The following is a 21,470-nucleotide window of genomic DNA, read 5'->3' on the forward strand; positions in this document are numbered from 1 at the left end:
TTCTGGATTAAGGAGCAGCCACAGCCTGTAGGTACAGAACCCAGAGCCATTTTACACAGCCAGAGCCAGGACAGAAGGCCCGTGGGTCTGTGAGGGGATGAGTGTGGGCAGCAGCAGGCCGGGGACTGTTCCCTGTGCCCCAGGCTGCATGTCCTCACCCTCCTGCTCGGAGGGAGGGAGGGATGAAGGGAGGGGGGGAGCGCGACTTGCTGGCACCTTCTGCAGAGCAGGGCCAGCTGCTGCCCTTTGCTCTGTGTGGGCTGGGGAACACCCAGGGCACTGCCAGGAGAAGACCTGCACCGGTCATGTGTCCCTCTTGGGACACCGGGGTGCCTTCGGTGCTGACACTGGAGGCAAAACTGGGGGGGCCAGTGCCCACCCAGCAGCGCCAGGTCACTGGAGAGGGCTCCTGGCTCTTGCCAGCGGTCGGGAGGCACCTCCGCGGGCGTGGGGCTCCGACCCTGGGCTGGCCTTCACCCGTCTGCCGGCAGGGCCACCCCATCCCGGCACGAATGAGTCACGGCGGGCCAGAAATTGGGCAGCTTTCCCCGGGGGCACCTCCCCGCTGCCCTCCGAGGATCCGGACGCCCTTCCGCAGCGGGCAGCCCCGCGGGCCGGGCCGGGCCGGGCTGCGTGCGGCGAGGCGCGTAGCCGGCGGCAGCCGCGCCCCCGGCGAGGGGCGGTGCGCGGCGCTGCGCGGCTTCTTCAGCCGGTGGCGGTGACGGCGGGGGAGCTGGCGCGGTGAGATGGCGGCGGGTAGCGGGCTGCTGCTGTTGCGAGCGGTGGGATTCGCCGTTCTCCTGTTGCCGGTGGTGCCCCGTGGGCCGCCCAGCGTGGCGGAACGACGCTGCTTCTGCCAGGTGGGTTCTGCGGGGGGCGGACACAGACACACACAGACACACACAGACACACACAGACACACACAGACACACACAGACACACACAGACACACACAGACACACACAGACACACGCTCTCGGGGTGGGGGGGTGCGGGCGCTCTTGTGAGCAGCCCTGAGTGCGGGTACCTCACTGCTTCGACTCTTGGGCGAGCATCGGAAAGTCTGTTGGGAGGTGGCTAGAGGAAAGAGGAACTTTTACCTACTGTGTCCTCTGCGTTGCTTTCTTAACTGTGTTCTCTCCCTGCCCCCAGCAGGAAAGGTGAGTGTTTCAGCCAGGGGAGCAGTTCTCCCCTAACCACCCAGGTGTCTCTCATCGGATGTTTGAGGGATGTGTGTTGCTATAAAGTCTGGGAGCTGCCTCATCGCCTCTTCTGCAGGTCTGCCTTGCTGTTCCTCCCAGCTCCGCTGGCCAGAAGGGAGCGTGGCTGCAGCAGGTGCCTGCTACCCTGCCATGCCCAGGGGTGAACTGAGCTGCCCTTCTGTAAAGCTCTTCCAGGGTTAGTTCCCCTTGTTGATGTGGCAGGTTTGTTACCCTTCTCTGTTGATGTCCAGGAATGAGAGAACAGGGTATAGTCAACTGAGTGAGGAGGATTTGGGAGAACAGTCACTACACAGATTCCTTTTGACTTAATTTTGCACAAGCACATTTGCAAGATCAAGGAGTGAGCATGGTACAGTGTATTTAGTGCTTTCTTTTTGTTGCGTTTTAAAAAAGGAAGCAATTATAAAGCCTACTCTTGCTAGATTAAAACTTTAGTGCTTAAATGTGAGTTAGAAATTGAGACCGGAGAAGGAAAACAAATGTGATTGTGCACTTGGCTTTGGCTTTGCCTTCAGGGAGGCTCCTCGCACTTCAGTTTCATGTGGAAATGGGAAATACAAGCTATGCTGATAAAGAACTGCTGATTCTCTGTTGGGTTTCTGCTTGTATGCTTCCTGCTTTGCAGTGAAGTTTGTCTCCTGAGGGCTGAAGTCTGAGTGAGGAGTGTGGTACAGGATACGAAGCCTTAACCACTAAAGGGACACTCTGGCTTAGCAGTGGCTTTCAGGCTGTTTGCCTTAGGTAGGAGGAACTTCCATTGTATTTTGTAAACTCTTGGTTTGTTGCAACACACTTATTGTTTATGAGGTAGCATGTGCTTTGGTTTAGTTTTCAGTACAAGTGTTCATGTTCAAGATTTTTTTTTTTTTTCAGACTTGATTGCCTTTGGGACGGTGTGTTATGTAGGGCAGCATTTCTCAGCCTTACTAACCACCTAACCTTTAAAAAACACACTCGAGGGCTGCCTCCTCTTTCTGTAGAAAATAATCTGCTGATCATCTTGTGCAGAACTGGTCTGGTGGTTCTTACTTACCACCAAATAAAATATAAGGCAAGCCTTAAATGGTGCGTTTTCCCCTCCTTTGTTTGTATACTTGAAGGCCTGGGTATAGTTTTTGGCTTCCTCCTGCAAACCATCTCTTGAGACAGCTTGTCAGATTAAGAAACCTTGATGTAGGGTGAACGGAAGAGCCTTGGCTCATCTGTCAGCCCGTGTTGGGACAGTTGACAAGAGGCACTTTTGCGAGCGCTTGCTCTAGCAGTATTTCACACGCTGACTTCAGCGGGCCATCATTCTGGAGTGGGTGTTGCACCCTTGTCTCTACTAAGAGCAATGCCTCACCTGCATTTTTTGGACTTGTTTTTAGCTCTTCATTTACTTGGAGAGGTTGCTAACCAGTCCTGAAACTCTTATTAGAATCATCCATCTGTTACTAAAAACACTTCAGTTTTCACATACTGTTTCTGCTTTCCAATCTGTCTCATTAGTGCTGAGTAACATTTCCATATCGGAGTTCCCTCGAACTTTACAGGCGGCTCATCCCCCACCCAGATATTCCTGTTTGCATTAATGCTGTAGTCAGCCATGAATCAATTCTCCATATTCCTAGTAATTATTACTCATTTGCTGTTTACAGACTGACGTAGCTGCATTAAGGATGTGCTGCAGGTGTTTGGCAGACTGGGACTTTGATGAGGTTTCTGGGCTGGCCGAGGGCCGCTTTCCTTCGGGGGGTGTTTCTGTGGCCAGTACACTGTCATTAAGGGGGAGCCCGCGCACCGAGAGTTACCTTGCTGTTACCTGAACAGACTTTCAAGCTGCTTTTGCGTTCTTGAATTGGTGTTCGCCCAACAGCCTTCAGGGCAGGAATTCATACCTAGCAGGGTTCCCAATCTCAGGAGGGGGTGGCTTCAGAGGTCACTTCACACAGCACAGAGCAGCTGCAGATCCTTCTTTGCTTGCAGATGCTTGGAGGTACCATCTGACAGCACTTCAGCCTCTGCAGTTTGACCCCATCCTGAGGCTCCCATATGAGGTTTGCTTCTGTGTGAGCTCCGGAAGCCCCAGTCCTTGTTTTCTGGGCAAAAGATGGGGGAGAAAGTGCCTGGGCCAACATACACAGCTTCCAGGGCAGATGCTGGGCGTGACTGGCTAGTGGCTACTTGCTCCAAGTGTGCGGGCAAGGATGAGAGGGAGACCTAGCTGGGCTGGGTGCTGCGGGCAGGCAGAGCCACCGAGCACCTATGCAGGGCGACTGCAGGGAAACTTCTGCTGGGGCAGCGGGGAAAGCGTCTGCTTGCCAGCAGCCTGGGACTGGTGTGGCTTGTTCAGAAGGGCAGGCAGCTGTCGGTGAGGTTGGTACAGGCTAAAAGCAACTCCTTCGCTACTGTGGTAGTCCCTTCGCTACTGTGGTAGTCCCTTCGCTACTGTGGTAGTCCCTTCGCTACTGTGGTAGTCCCTTCGCTACTGTGGTAGTCCCTTCGCTACTGTGGTAGTCCCTTCGCTACTGTGGTAGTCCCTTCGCTGTGCCCTAGGGTAGCTGCAAACGGGAGATGCAGAAGGGTTTGCCTTCTTTCCTGCCCAGCTGTGTAGTGGGTGATGGTGTGTGGGTCTGGGACGGAGCCCCCAGCAAGAGAAGCAAGCCGTCAATGCACTGCCCAGGGATCTGTGACGCTGTAGGGAAGCAGAAAGAGGTGAGGAGAGCGGACCCATTGGGAGCCTGGGATGGAGGTAGAGGAAGATGGAGCAAAAGCCAAACCCGGGTGTTAGGTGGAGTCCACGTGTGGTGGTGTTCCAAGCTGTTACGCACACGAGGCGGGTACATTGGTGTTAAGCGATTGAGAGTGGCTGTTGTGGAGGTTCCAGGCGAACACCTTCCTCCCTGCTTACTCAGCAGCCGGAGCCTCTTGTGTCTTGTCTGTCCCAGTGGCTCCGTTGCGTCTCCTCCCACTGGGCAAACCCAGCCCTGCCCCTCAGTCTCATGCCAGGCTCTCCCACCTCTGCTGGGTGGAGCGAAACCCGTCGTGGCTGTGCAGCTCAGTGATTCACAGGTGCCGGCAAGCACATGGCACATGTTTGGGACTGGATCAATTTCTGTTTCATCTTAAAGAACTGTTCTGATTACTACAGGCTGAAGATGTAGATAAGTATTTTAGGGAGGTGGGGAGAAAGTGTTTTAAGGCACCACCCATTGCAGGGCATGTTTGACACATGCTGTAGCTCAACTGCTCTGATAGCAGGAATTGAAGTCCAAAACAAATGAGTCTCTTGGGTGCGTGCAGGGATGAAAGAAACAGGTTCTGGGGTGGCAGGCGGTCACAGAGCAAGAGGGAACTTCTGGGGTGAAGAGCATGCCCTGCCAAGTGATCTGATACTGCCCTCTTCCCCATGTCTTAAAGCGGGTCAGGGCTGTTTGGTGGTATCATCGCTGGGGCTTTCTTTCACCTTGGTCTCTGAGGAGAGTGGATATTCTGATTTCTGTACTCCCTTGGCTGTGAGTGTTGGTAGGCTGGGCACACGCCGGCGCTGTCACCAGGCCTGGCTGAGCTTTCTCAGCAGCCTTAGGAGGCAGAACAGGAAGGTAAGCTGGCTAGAGAAATTGCCTCATTCTGCACAGTCTGACTGAAATCCTCGGAGAAAGAAGTTTTCCCTCTAACTTAAGCAGAGCTCAAGTTTTCCCCAGCACCCCCCTTTGCCTGTGCTGCCCCCCCAGGCATGTTCTTGGTGGGGTTGTGGCTGATCTTCCCACCAATGCTTTTCTAAACTGAGCAGTGGATAATTTGAGATCTCCAAAGCATGACTCCCATCGACTCTTGAATACTGTGGGAGTGCTTCACCCTGGATTATTTTCAGGCTGATGTTTTGCCAGGTTGGTTCTGGCTTGAATTGGGTGCTAGATAAGCCTGGTGCAAATGGTGTGTGTGTGTTTGCACCATGGCTGGGTGCTCTTATGGGGATGTCATCCCATTGGAGTGACATGTTTGTCTAGCATGGATACAGAAAGCAGCTGAAGATTATCCACAGTCTTTTTGTAGGCCACTTTTAGACCCAATCTATAAGGTGCCTGCCTCAAAGGATGCCAAGTTTCCAGGAAGTAAAAAATGTGCTTGATTGCTTTTATGTTGTGGTTGGTTTGGTTTTTTTTTTAATTTTGAAACAGCTTTAAATTGGGTAACTGGATTAGCAAATTGCGTTTTGTTTGGGGTTTGTTTTTTTTTTTTTTTTTACAGAGTGATTCAGGCTAGTGGAAAGCTTAATTGCTATGCTGTTAATCTTCATTACCTTGCAAAACGCCTGACAGAATGTGTGTGAGGACCAGGCAGTGGGCTTCAATGGGAACACTAGAGATAGAAGTCGTGGTGCCTTAACCAAAGCAGTTTGCTCCAGTGGAGTGGGGCATTCTGACATGCTCAGATAGATTTCCCTTCATTCCCCCTTAAAATCAGCGTCCAAAATATCAAAGCCCTTTTGAGAAAAAAATCTGTTTCCAAAATACTGATTCCTGCTAAGGACCAGCCTCGGTCTTGATTCCTTCCCTCTCTGTCCAGGCTGGCAGGAAGAAACTTGCTCTTACCTTTAAGGTGTGATAGGCTTAATCCACAGGTTATATTTTTTCCCCCCACCTCCCCATTTCATGTGACTGTGTGCTTTGAGGGCAAGCGCTCCATTTCTCCCCTCCTTCTCGGAAGGAAGGCCAGGAGCTTTATTTCCACAGTAGTAATTATAATAGTTTTATTTAAGTTGATGTGTAGCTGTTGCTGAATTATCTGAGGGCTCTCCGGAAATGCGTCAAGGCGGGTGGCTCATGCTTCTCACGTGGCGCTCTCTTTTCTCTCAGTACATACTTTTCCCTAATTGCAAAAGCAGGAGTTGCACCTTTGCTTTGGATTCATGGAGGCTTTTTCCTGAGGCTTACAGGATTTTACTCCTTTTTCTGGGTCTGACTGCTGAGATGCCCATGCCTTCGGTCATCTGCTGCCTTTCCTTCAAGAAGGGTGTTTCCTGCTTCTGTTTGCTGTCCCAGGGTGTTCAGCAGCCCTCAAGCTGGTTGGGTGCTTTAAAAGTCAAAAGAGGGGAGCCCCTTAAATACAATCCAATGTTTTTTAGATCTTGTGCATCCCCCATCTCCCTATTTGTTCCTGGCCTCCCCAGGGGACCTTTTATGCTACCACTGGGCAGTGTGCCCTGTCACAACTTCACAGGGGCTGCCCTTGCTGATGTTTCCAGGGTTATTCTGCTTGTCTGCTTCCAGCTTTCTTGTGCACAGAGAGAAGGCAGAGCCTGGGCTTAACCCCCCAAAACAGCATCCTGTTGGGGTATGTCATTTCTGTGCTGCCTGCTGCCAGGATTTCGTAGGCTTTCTGGGACAAAGTGGCAAGAGGATTTCTTATCACAAACACTGGCAAACATCCCATTCTTCGCTTCATAAGTTAATACTGATTTAAAACAACTGCCTGATCTTAAAACCCTGAATTTATCTGATACTGGGGAATAGCAGCTTGCCACATGTTGTATTGCTACTTCAACATCCAGGAAAATAATCCCTGGTGTGTTGTTAAGAGTGAATGAGTACCAATACTTGATTTGGCCAGGGTGATTTCCCCAAGTACTCGTCAGGGGGTGTGGGGGAAGCAAAACTACTTCTGTGTTGTGTAGCTTTGTCATCCAGACAGTAATCTACGTGTCAGAGAGACATAGCTGAATTGGTGCTATGTTGTTGTGTTTTGTTTGTTGGTTGGGTTTTTTTTTTCCTTCAGGGCTTGCACACAGCTTGTTGAGTTGTTCAGGACGATGCAAGAAGTATTGGCTTTCTACATCAGATTTAGAACAAACGTTTTCTTGCCAAATGGCTCTCTGAGGCGGGGAGAGAGACTGTTGCAGTTGCTGTGGTTCTGATTAAATCAAACAAATGGCTGCAGCGCAGCTGGTTAACAACAAGGACTTTCTTTGAGCGCTGTAATCTTCGGTGGCATTATTGTTGCCTAACTGGTCCCTTATGCAAACGCCAGCTCTCATCTGTACGAGAGTGACATCCTGAGGCTGGTCTCAAACAGGAACCTGAGCTGGCAGTGCGGGTGGCTCAGAGCTGTCACAGCAGCCGGTACCCAGCATCGTGCTGGATTTGGCCCTGACAGAAACATCTGCCATCTGCACAACCGTGTCTGATGTGTGGACAAAGGGCTCTGTGTGTGTGTGTGTGACAGTCTAGTTCAATGTGTCTGTCATCTCTGCTTTTTAGAGACGGAAGTGCCCGTCTGCCTTAGTGAATTCTAATATATCAATGTGTGTTAGAGGAAAATTGTTCCCAAATAAAACAGCCTCCCCCCAAACAACAAGTACGGGATGCATCCTAAAGGGTGCGTCAAAAGAAATTCTCTGCCTATTCAGCAGAGCTAGGTTTAATGTTGTTTAATTCTCGTTAAATTGAACTAGTTGATTCACTGGCAAAAGAAAAAAAGAAGTGAATTGTTTTATTGTCTGCAGTGTTTAAAAGTACTGGCTAAATTGTTAATATTCTTTTTGTTGTTGTTTTTTTAATCCAACAGGTTACTGGTCATTTAGATGACTGCACCTGTGATGTAGAAACCATTGATGCCTTCAACAACTACAAGCTTTTTCCTAGACTGAATGAACTTCTTGAAAGTGACTATTTTAGATACTACAAGGTAATTTCCTCATGCAAAAATTATATTATTGCCTTAGTTTTGTATGCTGCTGCTTCTTATTTTAAAAAACAATCTTCCCTGAAGTTATGCTCGTCTTTTAAAATCAAGCACCCCCTTTTTAGTACTGATTTTTAACAATGCAGTCAGCAAGTGTGACTCTTCTGTTGTCAGGAGAATCTTAATGTGATACAACACTTTGAAAATAAATTACATGGGGTTTTTTTTAAAGATAGAGAATAGAGTAATTCTAGTCGGAAAGGATCTGCAGTGATCATCTAGCTCAAACAAAATCTTGGTAAATGTTAATTGTTTTAGAAGAATGATACTTGATACCAACTCACAGAAAAGAAAGACTTAAGATTTGTTCAAGAAGTTAATGTCCTTTCCCCTTCCAGCTCTGGGATTTGGAACAGAAATAGTAAGATTGGTCTGAATGATGCATGTTTGTGTGTGAAAGCACCAGAAGAAACAGCGGAGCAAAGATTAAAAGAATAACCAGTCCTGATAACAAGGACAGGAGCGATAGCAATCAGTTTGGTAAATGCCAAGGAATTATTTGTTCCTGTCAAGCCCTTGCACACTTAACAGCCCGACACACAGATGACTTGACAGCAGAAGACCTGTGCTCTGGCCACAGGAGAGTGGCAGCAAGGCTCAGCACATCCTCTTCCTGCTCCTCTAACAGGGAGGCAGGCTGTAGTCCTAAGATGCCCCAAACAAGGAAACTAAATCAGTGGGGAAAGAACTTCCCTTAAGATTCCCGGAGAATGAACTGAACAACATTCCAAGGCCAAAGATTGCCCTGGAGTAACTGTTGGCCCTTAAAGGGTACAACCCCCCTGCCCAAACCCCAGTTTGTCATTGCTCAGCAGGAGCCTCAGGATGCGATTAGGAGTCGGTGGCCTGGGTGTCCTGTCCCCTGTGTTACCACAAACACACCTCAGTCCCTTTAAGATAAATAACTATCTGTTTCAACTCTCACTGCACTCAACCATGAGCTAATTCTTGTTATCTGAAGTCTTACACTAAGGCACTGAAGATGTGTGTTGGTAAACTGTGGTGTGGAAGGTCGGCTTGGTTGCATGGAGGAAATGTGTAATAGGATAATATATTATTTGTAGGTAAACTTAAAGAAACCTTGTCCCTTTTGGAATGACAACAGTCACTGTGGAATAAGAGACTGTGCCGTAAAGCCCTGCCCATCTGTAAGTACCAAATCTGTTCTTTTACCTCTTTTCTATATTTGGCTCTTGCAGGGCAAGAAGAAGAAGCAGGCAAAGGACTGATTTTTTTCTTGTTATTGTAGCCATAGCAAAACTGTGGCTCTGATGGAGCTTTCTTAGGTGCAGTCATACTGGTACCTGTGAGAAAAGCCCAAATGTTGAATTCTGAAAACTGAAAGAAAAGCTAGGCTTTTAATAGCTGACCCTCCATGAATGACCAAAAACTTGACCTAATCCCTCTATTTTTGGTATTAGTGAGACAATTCTTGGGCAGTTCCACTGTCATTACAGGAAGTGCCTCTTGTCTTAATTGCCAGGATGTTCACGCTGTTGGCCTGAGAGCTACGCTGTGGTTTGCAGTTTTGGCTGACAAATTTGACCTTTCCAGCCCTCTGTATACGTGAAATGGCTCTTCCAGAGTCCTGTTTCCCAGCACAAAAGCAAACGCCCTTGTCCCCGTATCCTGGACAAAAGGGGTTTGTTAGCTGAGCTAAAAGAAAACATCTTGACTGCAGGTGTCTGCCTGAAAAGAAGGGGATGAGAAAGTGAGAGAATCAGAACTTGGTCGCTGGGTTGATAGGGATGGTGAAAACACCACCCAGCCTGGCTTCTGCTCTCGTTCCTGGGTCTCTAGAGCAGTCACAGTGGACACTAACGGTGCACAGGGTACACCCTGCTGACAGGGTGATGGGTGTGGGGCGAGAGAGCCCTCCTGTCCCTACCTGCACCCATTTTTCCTAACTCGCTGGTTTCTTTTCACATTATGACTTAGTGTGCTGCAGTGAAACGGGTGTCTGTCCCCCTCACCTGGCAATTCTGTGATAACCTGACAGAGTGTAATTGTTAGCTGAAAAAAAAAAAAAAATCTTGGTTGATACGACACCTTGAAACAATCTGGTACAGGGGTGTGTGGGCATCACTTAAATTCTGATACATACATTAAATTCATTTGTTTTTTCAGCAACTACCCTACCCCTGAAACAAGTGCCCTCTGCTTCCCTAGTCTTCAAAAAGCACCTATTACAGACCCAAAATAGAATGATGATTTTTTTTGTTCTCAACCCTAAATATTGTTTACTTTTTTCCTTAAAAAGGATGTTTTTGGTAATGAGTATGACCAATGTGACGGAGTAATGTTACAATTATGTTAGTAGTGGCTAGAAGTTGTTCTTATTTTAAGAACTGTCTGTGTCACTGCTGGTTTTAATTATTTTGATTTGGGTCCATTTCATTTTGGAAGCAACAAAAATAACTCTTATTCATTGCTTAATCTTTCCCTTCCTGTGCTGCTTGCCATCATAGTATTTGCTCCAGCAGCGTAGAAGTGGTTTTATTGCCTTCCTGCTGGTGGAGGAAATGGAAGTGGAGGACAATTTAGGGCCTGATTGTCTTGTGTGTACTGCTCGGGCTCTGTGGGGCTGACAAGCCTGACATTATGTGATGAAGTGGTAGAAGGGAAGTGTTTGAATGACATGCAATATCTAAGGAGGTGACTGGGCTCCTGCCAGGAGCAGCAGCATCACTGGGATACAGGATGTCAGCCACCAGCTGACCAGAGGCAACTCCAGCTCCTCTGAAGTTTATGTTGGCTTCCCCAACTTCACGCTTGGGTAAGCAAAACATAACCTGGCGTAGCACCTGTGGAAGGCTGCTGACCTTTTGAGAAGAGGAGACTTGTGAAAAATCAAAATAAAACACCAAGAATATTGCTCCACCTTAGTCTGTGGAGGAGCCAGAAACAGGAAAGTGTTGTAAGCTGAGCTGAGCGCTTTGATTACCTTCTAGAAACTGTGGTAACCTTCCTAATCTTTCTCAAAGATCACACATCAGCCCCACGTGTAGCACAGGCTTAATTCTGTCTTTCAGGATGAAGTCCCTGATGGAATCAGATCTGGAAGTTACAAGGTAGGTGTGTCTGCATGCACAAAATGACACAGATTTGTGTCACTGCAGCCTTAATCAAACGGGCAGTATTTATGGCTAAATTTTTACCCTTTTTAAGTGTTTGGCATGCTGTGGAGCCTTTGAGGGAGCTGTCCTGGTGTCAGGTATTCCCCTCCACGAACGCAGAGCAGTTTAGCAGACTTCTCCACGAGCCCGTGTCGTCAGGCACAAATTGCTCCTGTGGCAGTGCCAGAGGCTGCTGTGAGTCCCTGCAACAGTCATCACAATTGCATAAGCCTCTGAATATCTGCAGACATCCTGTGGAAATACAGGGTGGGATGAATCATAAAAGTGTTTCTGATGCTTAAACTGGTTAGTGCATTAAAGGTGGAATTGTAACAGCAGAAAAACTGCTTTTTAATCTTCCTCTCTCCCCACCCCTTTGTTTTTCAACTCAGTATTCAGAAGAAGCCAGTAACCTTGCTGAAGAATGTGAAGAAGCCAAGAGGCTCGGAGCTGTTGATGGCTCTCTGAGGTTTGACTTTGTTTTCCACAGTCTTTCCTTGTCTTGAAGGAAACCTTGTATCTGTGCTCTTTCTGACAGTCTTTTTCCACTTTTCTTGCAGCAAGGAAACCCAGCAGGCCGTGCTTCGGTGGAGTCGGCACGATGACTCTTCAGACAGCTTCTGCGAAGCTGATGGTATAGGGACCTGTTTGATCTGACAAGTCTTGTAATGGGATTTTAAACACCTCTGCAGAACTTTCAGGCCAGTGTGTGATATTTCAGCAAGCCTGGAGTGTAGATAGCATTTCTTCTCTTTTCCACCACGCACACACACACACCCACCCACCCCTCAGTATTTTGGAAATAATACAGTGGAAATATTATGTAGCAAATATTATTCACCTGCCTGTAGAGGGTGGAGCTGGTGTCTCTGCAAGACTGTTGGGGATATGAAGGGATCAGCCTGGGAAGATGGCATGTTCCTGCAGAAGTTTTTGTCACTGACTCTGCACTCTGCTTCGCAGATATCTCTTCTCCCGACGCGGAGTACGTGGATTTACTCTTGAATCCAGAACGCTATACTGGCTACAAAGGGCCAGACGCCTGGAAAATTTGGAACAGTATTTATGAAGAAAACTGCTTCAAGTAGGTGCTTTGGGAGAGAGGTTCCGCGAGCCTACAGGTGCTGACTCTTACAGCAGGGCTGCAGGTGCTTTGGCTGCTCCACTAGTCCCCATCCTCCTATTCTTGCCGCAATGCCTGTGCAGTGCAGGCTGTCAGAGGAGGGGACGAGCCATGCGGCTGCCCCACGAGCCCCCCTTGGCTGTCCTTCAGACCACAGCTTGCCCTGGTGTGGGCTCTGGTGTGAGCCCTGCCACAGGGTGCACCAGCAGCCTGGCGGGGTGGGGCGCATCCCTCATGCGATGTGCTCCTGGGCACCCAGTCCAGTCCTCCCTGGCTGTTGCAGGGAGCACTCTCCCCAGTCCCTGCCCAGTTTGAATTCTGCTGTGGGCACCTCTGGGGCTGACACATTGTACGGGTGGGTGCTGGACTGTGGTCTTGCCTGCTGGGATCTCTAGTGATTTCCTCCCTGTTCGTAGTAACATACCGTGTTGCACCCAGGCCGTGGGATCATGTCCACTAGCACCTCTGTAGACACTTGGGTTTTCCTAGCGGTTCTTTACAAAGAAAGAAGGAGGGAGGGGGGGGAGAAAGCCACATTTTGCTCTACCCCTTTCCTGTCTGAGAAAAGCTAATGCACAGAAGGAAATCTAAGAATTCCTTAGGCTGACTGCAGAGTAATAACTACTTCTGCTGTGCTGTGTTTCTGCACAGAAATAAGACAGTCACTTATTTACCTATCTTAATGAATTTTATTTTTTTTTTCCTTAGGCCTCAGAATGTAAAAAGACCTTTGGCATCTGGTAGAGGTGAGTCATCTGTCTCACTAAGTGGTTTAGTAGTGTACTGATCCTAGCTCCACAAACACTAAATGCTCTCTGAGCTACTTCTACTGAATGTGAAATATGTTGTAGCGCTTGATCAAGTGTAGAATTTTATGGGTAACACAAGGGCACCTGGAAGTGTGGCTCTCTAGCATCCATCACAGAGAAAGGAAGTCTCCTCCATTCCTGGAAGGAATGTGAGTTTTGGAGAGACTAGGAGCAGGACTGAACCCTGAGCTCTTCCCGGGTCCCTGGTTTCTGCACTTGGCAATGCCAAACCCTCTGTGATGGTCTGAAATGAGAACCTGACTGGGATCCTCTGTGGAAACCATCCAGTAAGAGAAACTCTGCCCTGGAGGCTAAAGCCAGACAGTGTAAAAGAGTGGGGAAGGGTTTTGGAAGCTGAGCTTCTTGCCCAAGGCTGTCAGGAGACCCCATGTCTCCTGATGCCCCATCCTGCCCAGACATCTGGAACATCATTGACCCCACTCCCCATTCGTTTGACCTGAACATCCCTCCAGCAGTACCCTCTGGGGTGATCTCTTGCTTTTCCCCAAGCTGTGGAGGTGCCCTTCCCCTCCCTTGACCCTTGTGCAAAGAAGAGCTGCTTCAGGAGCGGCCCTGGTGAAGGAGATGTACAGTGTCCTTTAAAATATCAGTCCTTCCCTTGACCAGCTCTGTTTAGGGCAAGATCAGTATGAAATAATACAGGTATGCTGAGGGGAGAGGGAAGGACGGCTGCTTTGCAAATGAGGAAGCAGGAGGATGTGAAAATAGAGGACCTGACACCTGCCAGAGTTGTTGCAAGCGACTAATAAACTGCAAGAAGTGGGGATGAGGTCTTTGAGCATCCTGCCAGAGGTCATACAGGAGATTTCTGGCAGAGGGAGACATTTGCATCCCTTGTTTTCTGGTTTCTGCTTCAGCTGTCTGGTGGTTTTACTTCCTTTGCAAATATTGATCCCTCCTGCGTTGGTCAGGTTATTCAGTAGCATTGCTCATCTGGTATATCCCCTGCTGCCGTTTGAGATGATGTTTTCTGTGTTCAGAACATTTCTAAACCTCCCTGGAGAGGCTCCTTTTCTTGTCAGAGCAGATTAATGGAGCAATCTTAATGCTTGTGCTTTGGAGTTTAATTTTGGTCATGTGTAATTTTTATCTGCTCTTTTCTCTCCCTCCACCACTTGTGCCTTTTTTTCATCTGGAGATGACGGAGGTGAGTGGCACTTTGTTTGTTTTCACTGATAGCGTGATAAAGACACCACATTTCTGTTGTCACGAGCTGTACCATTAGATAACGCACCTGGTTAGCAAAGTCATTATTCAGGCAAAATCAGAAATTGTCTTGAAATCCTGCTGTGTTCAGGATCCTGTGGAGAGATCCCTCAGAGCTCCCTGTCCCTGAGGCCAGCCCAGCCTTGCATGGGGGCCTTTAAAACCATCAACAGATTATTTTTTTTTAAGAGTACAAGTCCCATTTGAAAAATCAAGTCAGTGAAGTGTCATAAACCTTCGCAGGACTTGTGTTGTGGGTTTGGGTGTCTTTTGGTTGGGGTGTTGTTTGGTTTTTTTTCAGCACTTGTTATTGCTGAGAAAGCAGCTCTCAGGCTGGAGCTTTGCAAAGACTTTTAGTCCCAACAGCCTCTGGATGATGGCTGGTAGGAGCTGGGTGCCCAACTCCCTTAGGCCCTGTGGGGCTCTCGTTTGGCAGGAGCTGTGCCCTGCAGCTCTTTGCCCTCTGAAGCGCTGGACCTGTGTATCTGGCATGTCTTTGTCTCCAAATTATCTCCAAATCCATCTTTATGTTCTCCAGATTACTTTCAAGCATGTATTAGGGGGCAGTGTGAAACACTGCCTTGTGCAATTGTACATGCTTGATTGCAGTGTTTTATTTTTAATAAAAATACCTGTCTCCCCATCCTACCAGAAGATAAGTGACCTGTGGTCCTTGTTTCCCCCTATGCTGTGATGTTCTGCAGTGCTTCTGCCCCTGCCAGTCCTTACTGGGAAAGGCCACGTGCTGTGTTTAGCTGCTGCCACACTGTGTTACAGAAAGAAGCATCAGTCAGAAGAATGGGGAGGAAAACTGTTTTCTCGCTCTTCTAACGCTCCTCTCCCTGCTTCTACAAACTGGAGTTGGCAGAGATCCTCTGGGGACTGGCCTCAGAGGTGCTTTCAGGGCAGCAGTCTTGAATAGTACTCTCAAACTGATGTGCTTGTTTTCCTTTTCTTTCCAGGGCATATGTTTTACAAGTGGCTGCAAGGTAATCCCTTTTTCTAAACTTGATTAATTTCCTGAGATAAATGCAAAACGGCCAGGGAGGGGGTGGGAGGGACTGACTGCCCTCAGGTGGGATTAGATTTCTGTCTGACAGCCAGGAGAGGAAAATTCAACAAATGTTTTCAGGCTCATGAAGTGCCCATTTCTTTTCAGGTGTCTGTGTAGAGAAGCGAGCTTTCTACAGACTTGTTTCTGGTCTCCATGCAAGCATCAACATCCATTTGAGTGCCAGGTACCTTTTACAAGGTAAATGCTACTTTCTGCCTTGGCTCTCCTGCCTCGCTCCTAAACTGACACTTCTGTGGCTCTGCTAAATGCCACCTGGAGCCTGTTCCAGCCTACTTCTGGGCTCCTCTCTTCTCTCCCTCAGCAGGGACTGTGTAACAGAATTAGCAAGGCAGTTAGCACAGGCCTTCAGGTCTGAAAAGGGCTGGGCTGTGCTCTGTACCAAGACTTCCAGCACATATTCCTTCTGGTTTTTCCCCAAGATTATTCTGGAGTGGGTTTCTGACTGCATATCAAGGCTGTCCCTTCCTAGCCCGTCTTTATGATGGTCAGTTTAGCAATCATCTCTTCTAGACTTCGAAATGCTCAGCTGGGCTTTCCCAAGACCCTCAATCCATTTCCACCTGCCATTTCTGTTTTCTCTGTGTGCTTTCAGTAGCTATCTGAGGAATCTAAATTTCAACCCTGGGGTTGAAAATCGAGGGGGGATGTGAAAACATGATTTGTGTGGCCAAAGGCTGCGTCCTGCAGCGTGGGGTGCAGGTTCTGGCTGACTTCTCGAAGAATTTGGTAGTTTAGAGTGGTGGTTGTGGACCAAGCCTACCACCTTTATTCTGCTAAAGCTTACAAAAAATCAAGGGTGGATTTAGAGACAGCTGTTGGAATTTGGAGAAGTCATTTAGGTTTAACTAAGTAATTATAGTTAAGTCTCTACGGCCCACGTAGGCCTCGCCTTGATGTGAGTTAGACTAGGTTAGAGTTGGGAGATACAATAACAAGAGAAACATCAAAGGCAAGAAGTGAGCTGGAACTGCAGAGAGGATTAGGAAAATAAGGTCGGCTACAGGCAGCCAAGTACACGTCATTTGTCTGGCTGGTGTAGGAAGGGATCGCCTCTGTTGGGGAGAGGCTATGGAAGGTGATCTCTGCTCGGAGGAGACACCCCTTGGCTCAGCTTGGGCCCACGCAGGGGTTTCCACCTGCAGACGCCCCATGGTCACCTTGTTGAGAGCCTGCCTGGGCTCTAGAGTTGGGACTGGTTATCCTCTGAGGATTTGGAAGAGAAAACTTCTCCTATTTTTTCATTTTTATACAGCAGTTTGATATGACTGTATTATGTCTTCCACTACATACTTTATATAAATCTTAAGTACACAATAGGATGAGCAAACAGAAATATTCTTTGTGAAACCTGTGGGCTTCATAATGGAAAACAGAGCCTGGTCTCCTCCTGCTTTTGTTCTCCTGCATTTCCATAGCAGAAGGAATTCTCTCAATGTCCCTGTTGGTCTGGGAGCCTTCCAACCTCTGGCCCCCACGCTGTGCTGGGAAGCAGCCTGATCCAGAGGCCTGCCCAGTCTACCCCTGCAGAGGCTCAGCCTAAAGCAGAGACCGTTTCTGAGTTCTGCAGCAGGTCGGTGGCTTTTGTGGGCAGGAGTGGAGGAACGAAGGGACCTTCAGAGCCCGCCTGCAACTGCCATCCAGCCCTTGTCACTCGTAGCGAATGTTGAGCTCTCGCCAGCATCCACAGGTTTCAAAAACCATCAGCTCACCTGATGAGAAACTCTTCAACTGATATAACTCCATTTAAAATGGGCAGCCACCGTTTTTAGCTTTTGCTTCTAAGCCTGGCTTATGTTTTCAACAAACCAACAAAGCCCTGCAGGAGTTCCGCGTTTGTTGGCCTTTGAGTTTGGTTAAAAGCACGATTCTTTTGAACAATTTGCAGTTCATGAAAGGGCTGTGGCTATTCTAAAGCTCGGATCTCCCTGGTTCGAGTCACGGGTCCCCGTTCAGTGGGATGGTGGGAGGAGGTGAACCACAACCATGCCCATCCGCCTCATGCCACTGGTTGGGTTTTTGGGTTTTTTTCCTCTCTCAGATACATGGTCAGAGAAGAAATGGGGCCCCAACGTTACAGAGTTCCAGCAGAGATTTGATGAAGTCATCACCAGAGGGGAAGGTCCCAGAAGACTCAAGAACCTGTATTTCCTCTACCTGATAGAGCTGCGGGCCCTATCCAAAGTGCTGCCGTTCTTTGAGCGCCCGGCGTTCCAGCTGTACACGGGGAATAAAAGTCACGATGCGGAAATGAAAAACCTATTGCTGGAAATTCTCCATCTGGCCAAGTAATTACATTCAGTACCCGGGGAGAATGCGCTCTTTTGACCCTGGCATCTCTGAGCATGCTTAACCTTTCGCTTAAAGCCCCTGGAAAAGCAGGTTCTGGGGTCGTTCTCGCAGTGGGATAGTGTGATTTGTGCGGTAGCATAGTGTCACTGGGAGTATCTTGGTACCTGTATTCAAATTGCAAAACAGAGTAATTAGGCCCCCAGTTTAATAGTCTGGGCTGCCTTTTTGATTTAGCAGAATTGAACTTAATAACTGCCTGTGTGTCAGCCCTGAAACTGGCCACCTGTTTGACTCATCTGTGGAATACCAGCACCGGCTTTGTGGTTTTGACTAGGAAAAAAAGAAAAATCCTAAAAATGTTGGTTAGAGTTTGGAGTAAGAGGAACAGAAGATACCAGAATCAGAAGGAAATGGGTGTCTCCTAATGTGATCGGTGTTTGACTTTTATCTTGTCACGCTCCTGTGCCTCCAGTCCTTAGGTCTGTTGGAAAACAGACTACAGTTGCTTAGAAGCCATAAAGCAATGGCTGGAAATGTCTCCAAGGGGAGATGCAAGTTGAGATTTAAAACCTCCAAGAGATCTAAGAAACAAGCAGCTTGCCCTTCAAATACATCTAGAGCTGTCCAGTGTCTGACATCAGTTTCCCCCACACACCTAACCAGATACTCCTGTGGGTCTGCACCTCAGCTGTACAAGCTCTGGAGAGAGAAAATTCTTTTCATTCTGTTTCAGGTCCTTCCCGCTGCATTTTGATGAAAACTCATTCTTTGCAGGGAATAAAAAGGAAGCTGCAAAACTAAAGGTAATTGGCCAGCCCTTCCCTTTGGGGCACATGCTACCTAAAGAGTATTTGCAGGTGTGTGTCTGGGGTAATAGTAGATCTGAAAGGGCCCCCAGTAGGCTCAAGGTACTGGGTCAGGTATTTCCAGTTCATTTTGCTTTCTGAATGGTTTGGATACTTGTGGGTAACTACAGAGCGTAGGGTGAGCCTTGAGGAGTGGTGAGTGGCTGCCAAGCACCCCCCTTCAGGAGGCGTTTCCTAACTCAGGCCCGTTGAATTGAGCCTGAATTCCAGATTTAATACATTGCTGGATTTAGATTAATACATGGAAGAAGTTCCTAATTAGCATGTAACCACGATCAACTTGAATATCTTTTCTCCTAGGAGGAATTTAGGCTACACTTTAAGAATATTTCTAAGATAATGGACTGTGTTGGCTGCTTCAAATGTCGCCTGTGGGGGAAGCTGCAGGTGAGCTTTGTCGGCAGCGGGGGACGCGGCCGGACGCGGTTCTTAGATACGGGCCAGCTCCTGGATACTGGAGTCATGGCAGGAAGCTGTGTGCTGAGCCCAGCTTGCTGGGCCGGGCCGAGTTGGGGTTAAACTGCTACAGGGGTGCAGAGCGAGGAGGAGGGTGCTATAAACCCAAGGGTTTGAGATCTGTGCTGAATTTTACGTGCGATCACAGTAACGCTAAATAAATATAAAGCATCCCGGCTCTGTTCTCCTCCTGTCTCTGGGTGGTGTGAAGTGAAATCCAAGTCTTGCTCTCTTGAGATGATGCCAACAAGAATCCTTGCAAAGATGGAGGGGGGGAGTGAAGTTAAACTTGTGAGTCAGGCCCTGGATGTCTCCCCGCCATGAAACGATCTCGTTTGTCGTGCACAGACGCAGGGCCTGGGTACAGCGCTGAAGATCCTCTTTTCTGAAAGTCTGATAGAAAAGATACCTGAAAGCGGCCCTTCCTATGGATTCCAGCTGACAAGACAAGAAATCGTTGCCTTATTTAATGCTTTTGGAAGGTTAGTTTGAGACTTTTTTTTTTTTCTGTTTAAGCTTAAACACTTGGTTCTCATCAGCAGTATGGGTGTGAACTCCTCACTCTGATCTCAGACAGACACTGTCAAATATCAGATGATAATGCAGGGGTACAACAGCTGGAACAATTTAAAACAACTTTTTATACTCTGCATTTCTCTAAGGGATTCAAGAAAGTGTTTGTATTATGATACAAAGGTGGTGGTGATTTTTAAGAAGCTGTGTCCCCAGCCCGAGGTTGCTGCTCTTGTTCTATGCTTGCTTTGGAGTGTTCCTTTAAGCTTCTTGCTTCCACCTGGTTGCAATTTAGCAGGAAACCAGTCCTCCAGGATGAAGAGTTTTGGGCAGAAAAGGAGGGAAAAGGAGGCCTTTGGGAGGGAGAAACAATTGCAAGACCAGTTATAGGTTACCCCATAGTGGTGTCAGTCTGATGCGGCGTGTTTGCTGCTGCTCCAGGGGCAAAATACAAGATAGGTGATTCAACAAAAAAAAAAACAACAAAACACAAAACCAAAAAAACACCAACACCCAACCAAAAAACCCTTTAGAAGAAACACCTTATATTGCAAGGAGACTGTGACCTGCCTGCACAGCTGGTAATATTATGGTCTGTTCCTTGACCTCTAGTTAATGGGTTTGATCACTGCTGAGCTCGCTGTAACATCCTGTTCCACTGTGTCTCTCGGTGTTTGCTTTAGAGTCTGTGAAATTAGTGAAGGGCCTGGTTGTAACCAGAACCTAATTTAGCTGAAATTCTAAATTCTCCCTTCCCAAGAGCTCCTTAAAGCTTTATTTTATAGCGGTCCCTTTATTCTGAATTTTAAATAAGGCGTGATGCATATGTTGCTCTAATGTTTCCCTTTTTGCTTCCCTTGCACACAGGATTTCAACAAGCGTTAGAGAACTGGAAAACTTTAGGAACATCTTGCAAAATATGCGGTGAATTCATTGGAGAAAGAGACTTCAAGCTTTACTGCTTGGCTGTTCTGGGTTCTCTAAAAATGGACAAACACCATCATCCTGTCACACTCTCAACCACAACACACTGAAGACCAGTTGATTGTAACCTGCTGATGCCAAATATTTTGTACAAGGGGGGAAAAAAGACCTTTTATACAAAAAAGAAAAAGTGGGGACTATATGTAAAGTTTATTTTATATATTAGAAGATAATTCTTTAAAGAAGTTTATAAGAGGGCTGTACTGTTTTGATGGATTAGATTCTCTCTTTGCCTTCAGAAGCTGGAGGTAGGGTAAGAACTGGGACACTGAATAAATTTGGGGAAAATTCCTTGTCTGCTCTGTGCTTCCAACCAGCCCCTCACTTCTAGCATTAAAAAACAATTACAAGAGACTTTTGCTGCTCAAAGGCCAAGCAGCTGGGGCAGAGCCAGCCCCAAGGCCACCATCTGCCCTTGCAAGGGGGGCAAAGGATAGGCTTGCTGCCACAGGACCGACACCATGTGGCTTTTCACCCCATGCCCCCCCAGAAACATGCCCCAGGGGCACGTGCTGCTGCGTGTGCTCCAGATGAGCTGCGTAGATAAACCTGGGCAAGGAAATAAGGGAAGCACTGAGATCTAGAACTGTGCCTTGGCCCTCACGAGCAGGAGGGCAACACTGCATCCCTCTGGGCCGCAGCCAGCCTGAAAACCAGCAGAGGATAAAGCACACCGGAAGGAAAGCTGCTCCACCTTCCCCAGAAAACCATGACTGCAAAAAGGAGCTTCAAAAACCTCACCAAAACCACCTCCACGTGCTCTGCACCCAACCAGGTTTAAGACCCTGCGAGGAGGCCAGAGCAGAGGGCAATGTGCTGGGCCCCGGCCCTGACTGAGCCCTGCTGAGTCCAGCTCAGCCCTCAGAGCCCAGCAAGAAGCAGCTTTCAGTGGTCACTGGCCACACCTGGGCTCCTGTGCCGGCCCAGCCGAGCGAGCCCCAGGCTAGAACAAAGGTGGGCTGCAGGATCACAGCTGGAGCTAGCCCAGCTGGCTCCCACCACGAGCAAACTGCAGCCAGGCCTGTGGTGACCTAGCCCAGAAAGGGTTTTTGGTTTTGTTTTTTAT

General features: G+C 48.2%; 1 protein-coding gene across 13 annotated transcripts; it reads left to right on the top strand.

Annotated features, from left to right (window-relative positions):
- Positions 1-618: 618 nt before the first annotated feature.
- ERO1A (endoplasmic reticulum oxidoreductase 1 alpha) lies at positions 619-21,455 on the top strand. 13 transcript variants are annotated; one of them, XM_074908946.1, is made up of 16 exons: positions 619-860; positions 7,770-7,889; positions 9,011-9,094; positions 10,979-11,017; positions 11,455-11,531; positions 11,623-11,696; positions 12,026-12,146; positions 12,894-12,935; positions 13,505-13,512; positions 15,184-15,210; positions 15,381-15,473; positions 17,335-17,581; positions 18,319-18,388; positions 18,752-18,838; positions 19,256-19,389; positions 20,288-21,455. In XM_074908946.1, exons 1-16 carry the CDS (start codon positions 747-749, stop codon positions 20,346-20,348), a joined length of 1,398 nt encoding a protein of 465 aa, XP_074765047.1. In that variant the 5' UTR covers positions 619-746; the 3' UTR covers positions 20,349-21,455. The 13 variants fall into 13 exon arrangements, with proteins under 13 accessions (XP_074765047.1, XP_074765043.1, XP_074765044.1 ...); XM_074908942.1 differs by lacking the exon at positions 13,505-13,512 and having other exon boundaries at positions 11,939-12,146; positions 12,894-12,952; XM_074908943.1 differs by lacking the exon at positions 13,505-13,512 and having other exon boundaries at positions 12,894-12,952.
- The last annotated feature ends 15 nt before the right edge of the window (positions 21,456-21,470 follow it).

This window comes from Athene noctua, chromosome 6, assembly GCF_965140245.1.
Source record: "Athene noctua chromosome 6, bAthNoc1.hap1.1, whole genome shotgun sequence".
NCBI lineage: Eukaryota > Metazoa > Chordata > Aves > Strigiformes > Strigidae > Athene > Athene noctua.

What these genes read in the sequence shown, in the direction of transcription:
- ERO1A (XM_074908942.1), top strand. Translation starts at nt 747, where the DNA reads ATGGCGGCGGGTAGCGGGCTGCTGCTGTTGCGAGCGGTGGGATTCGCC. An exon ending in GCTGTTGATGGCTCTCTGAG is followed by an intron (nt 11,532 to 11,622) that starts GTTTGACTTTGT and finishes CTTTTCTTGCAG; the next exon opens with CAAGGAAACCCAGCAGGCCG. An exon ending in TTATTTAATGCTTTTGGAAG is followed by an intron (nt 19,390 to 20,287) that starts GTTAGTTTGAGA and finishes CCTTGCACACAG; the next exon opens with GATTTCAACAAGCGTTAGAG.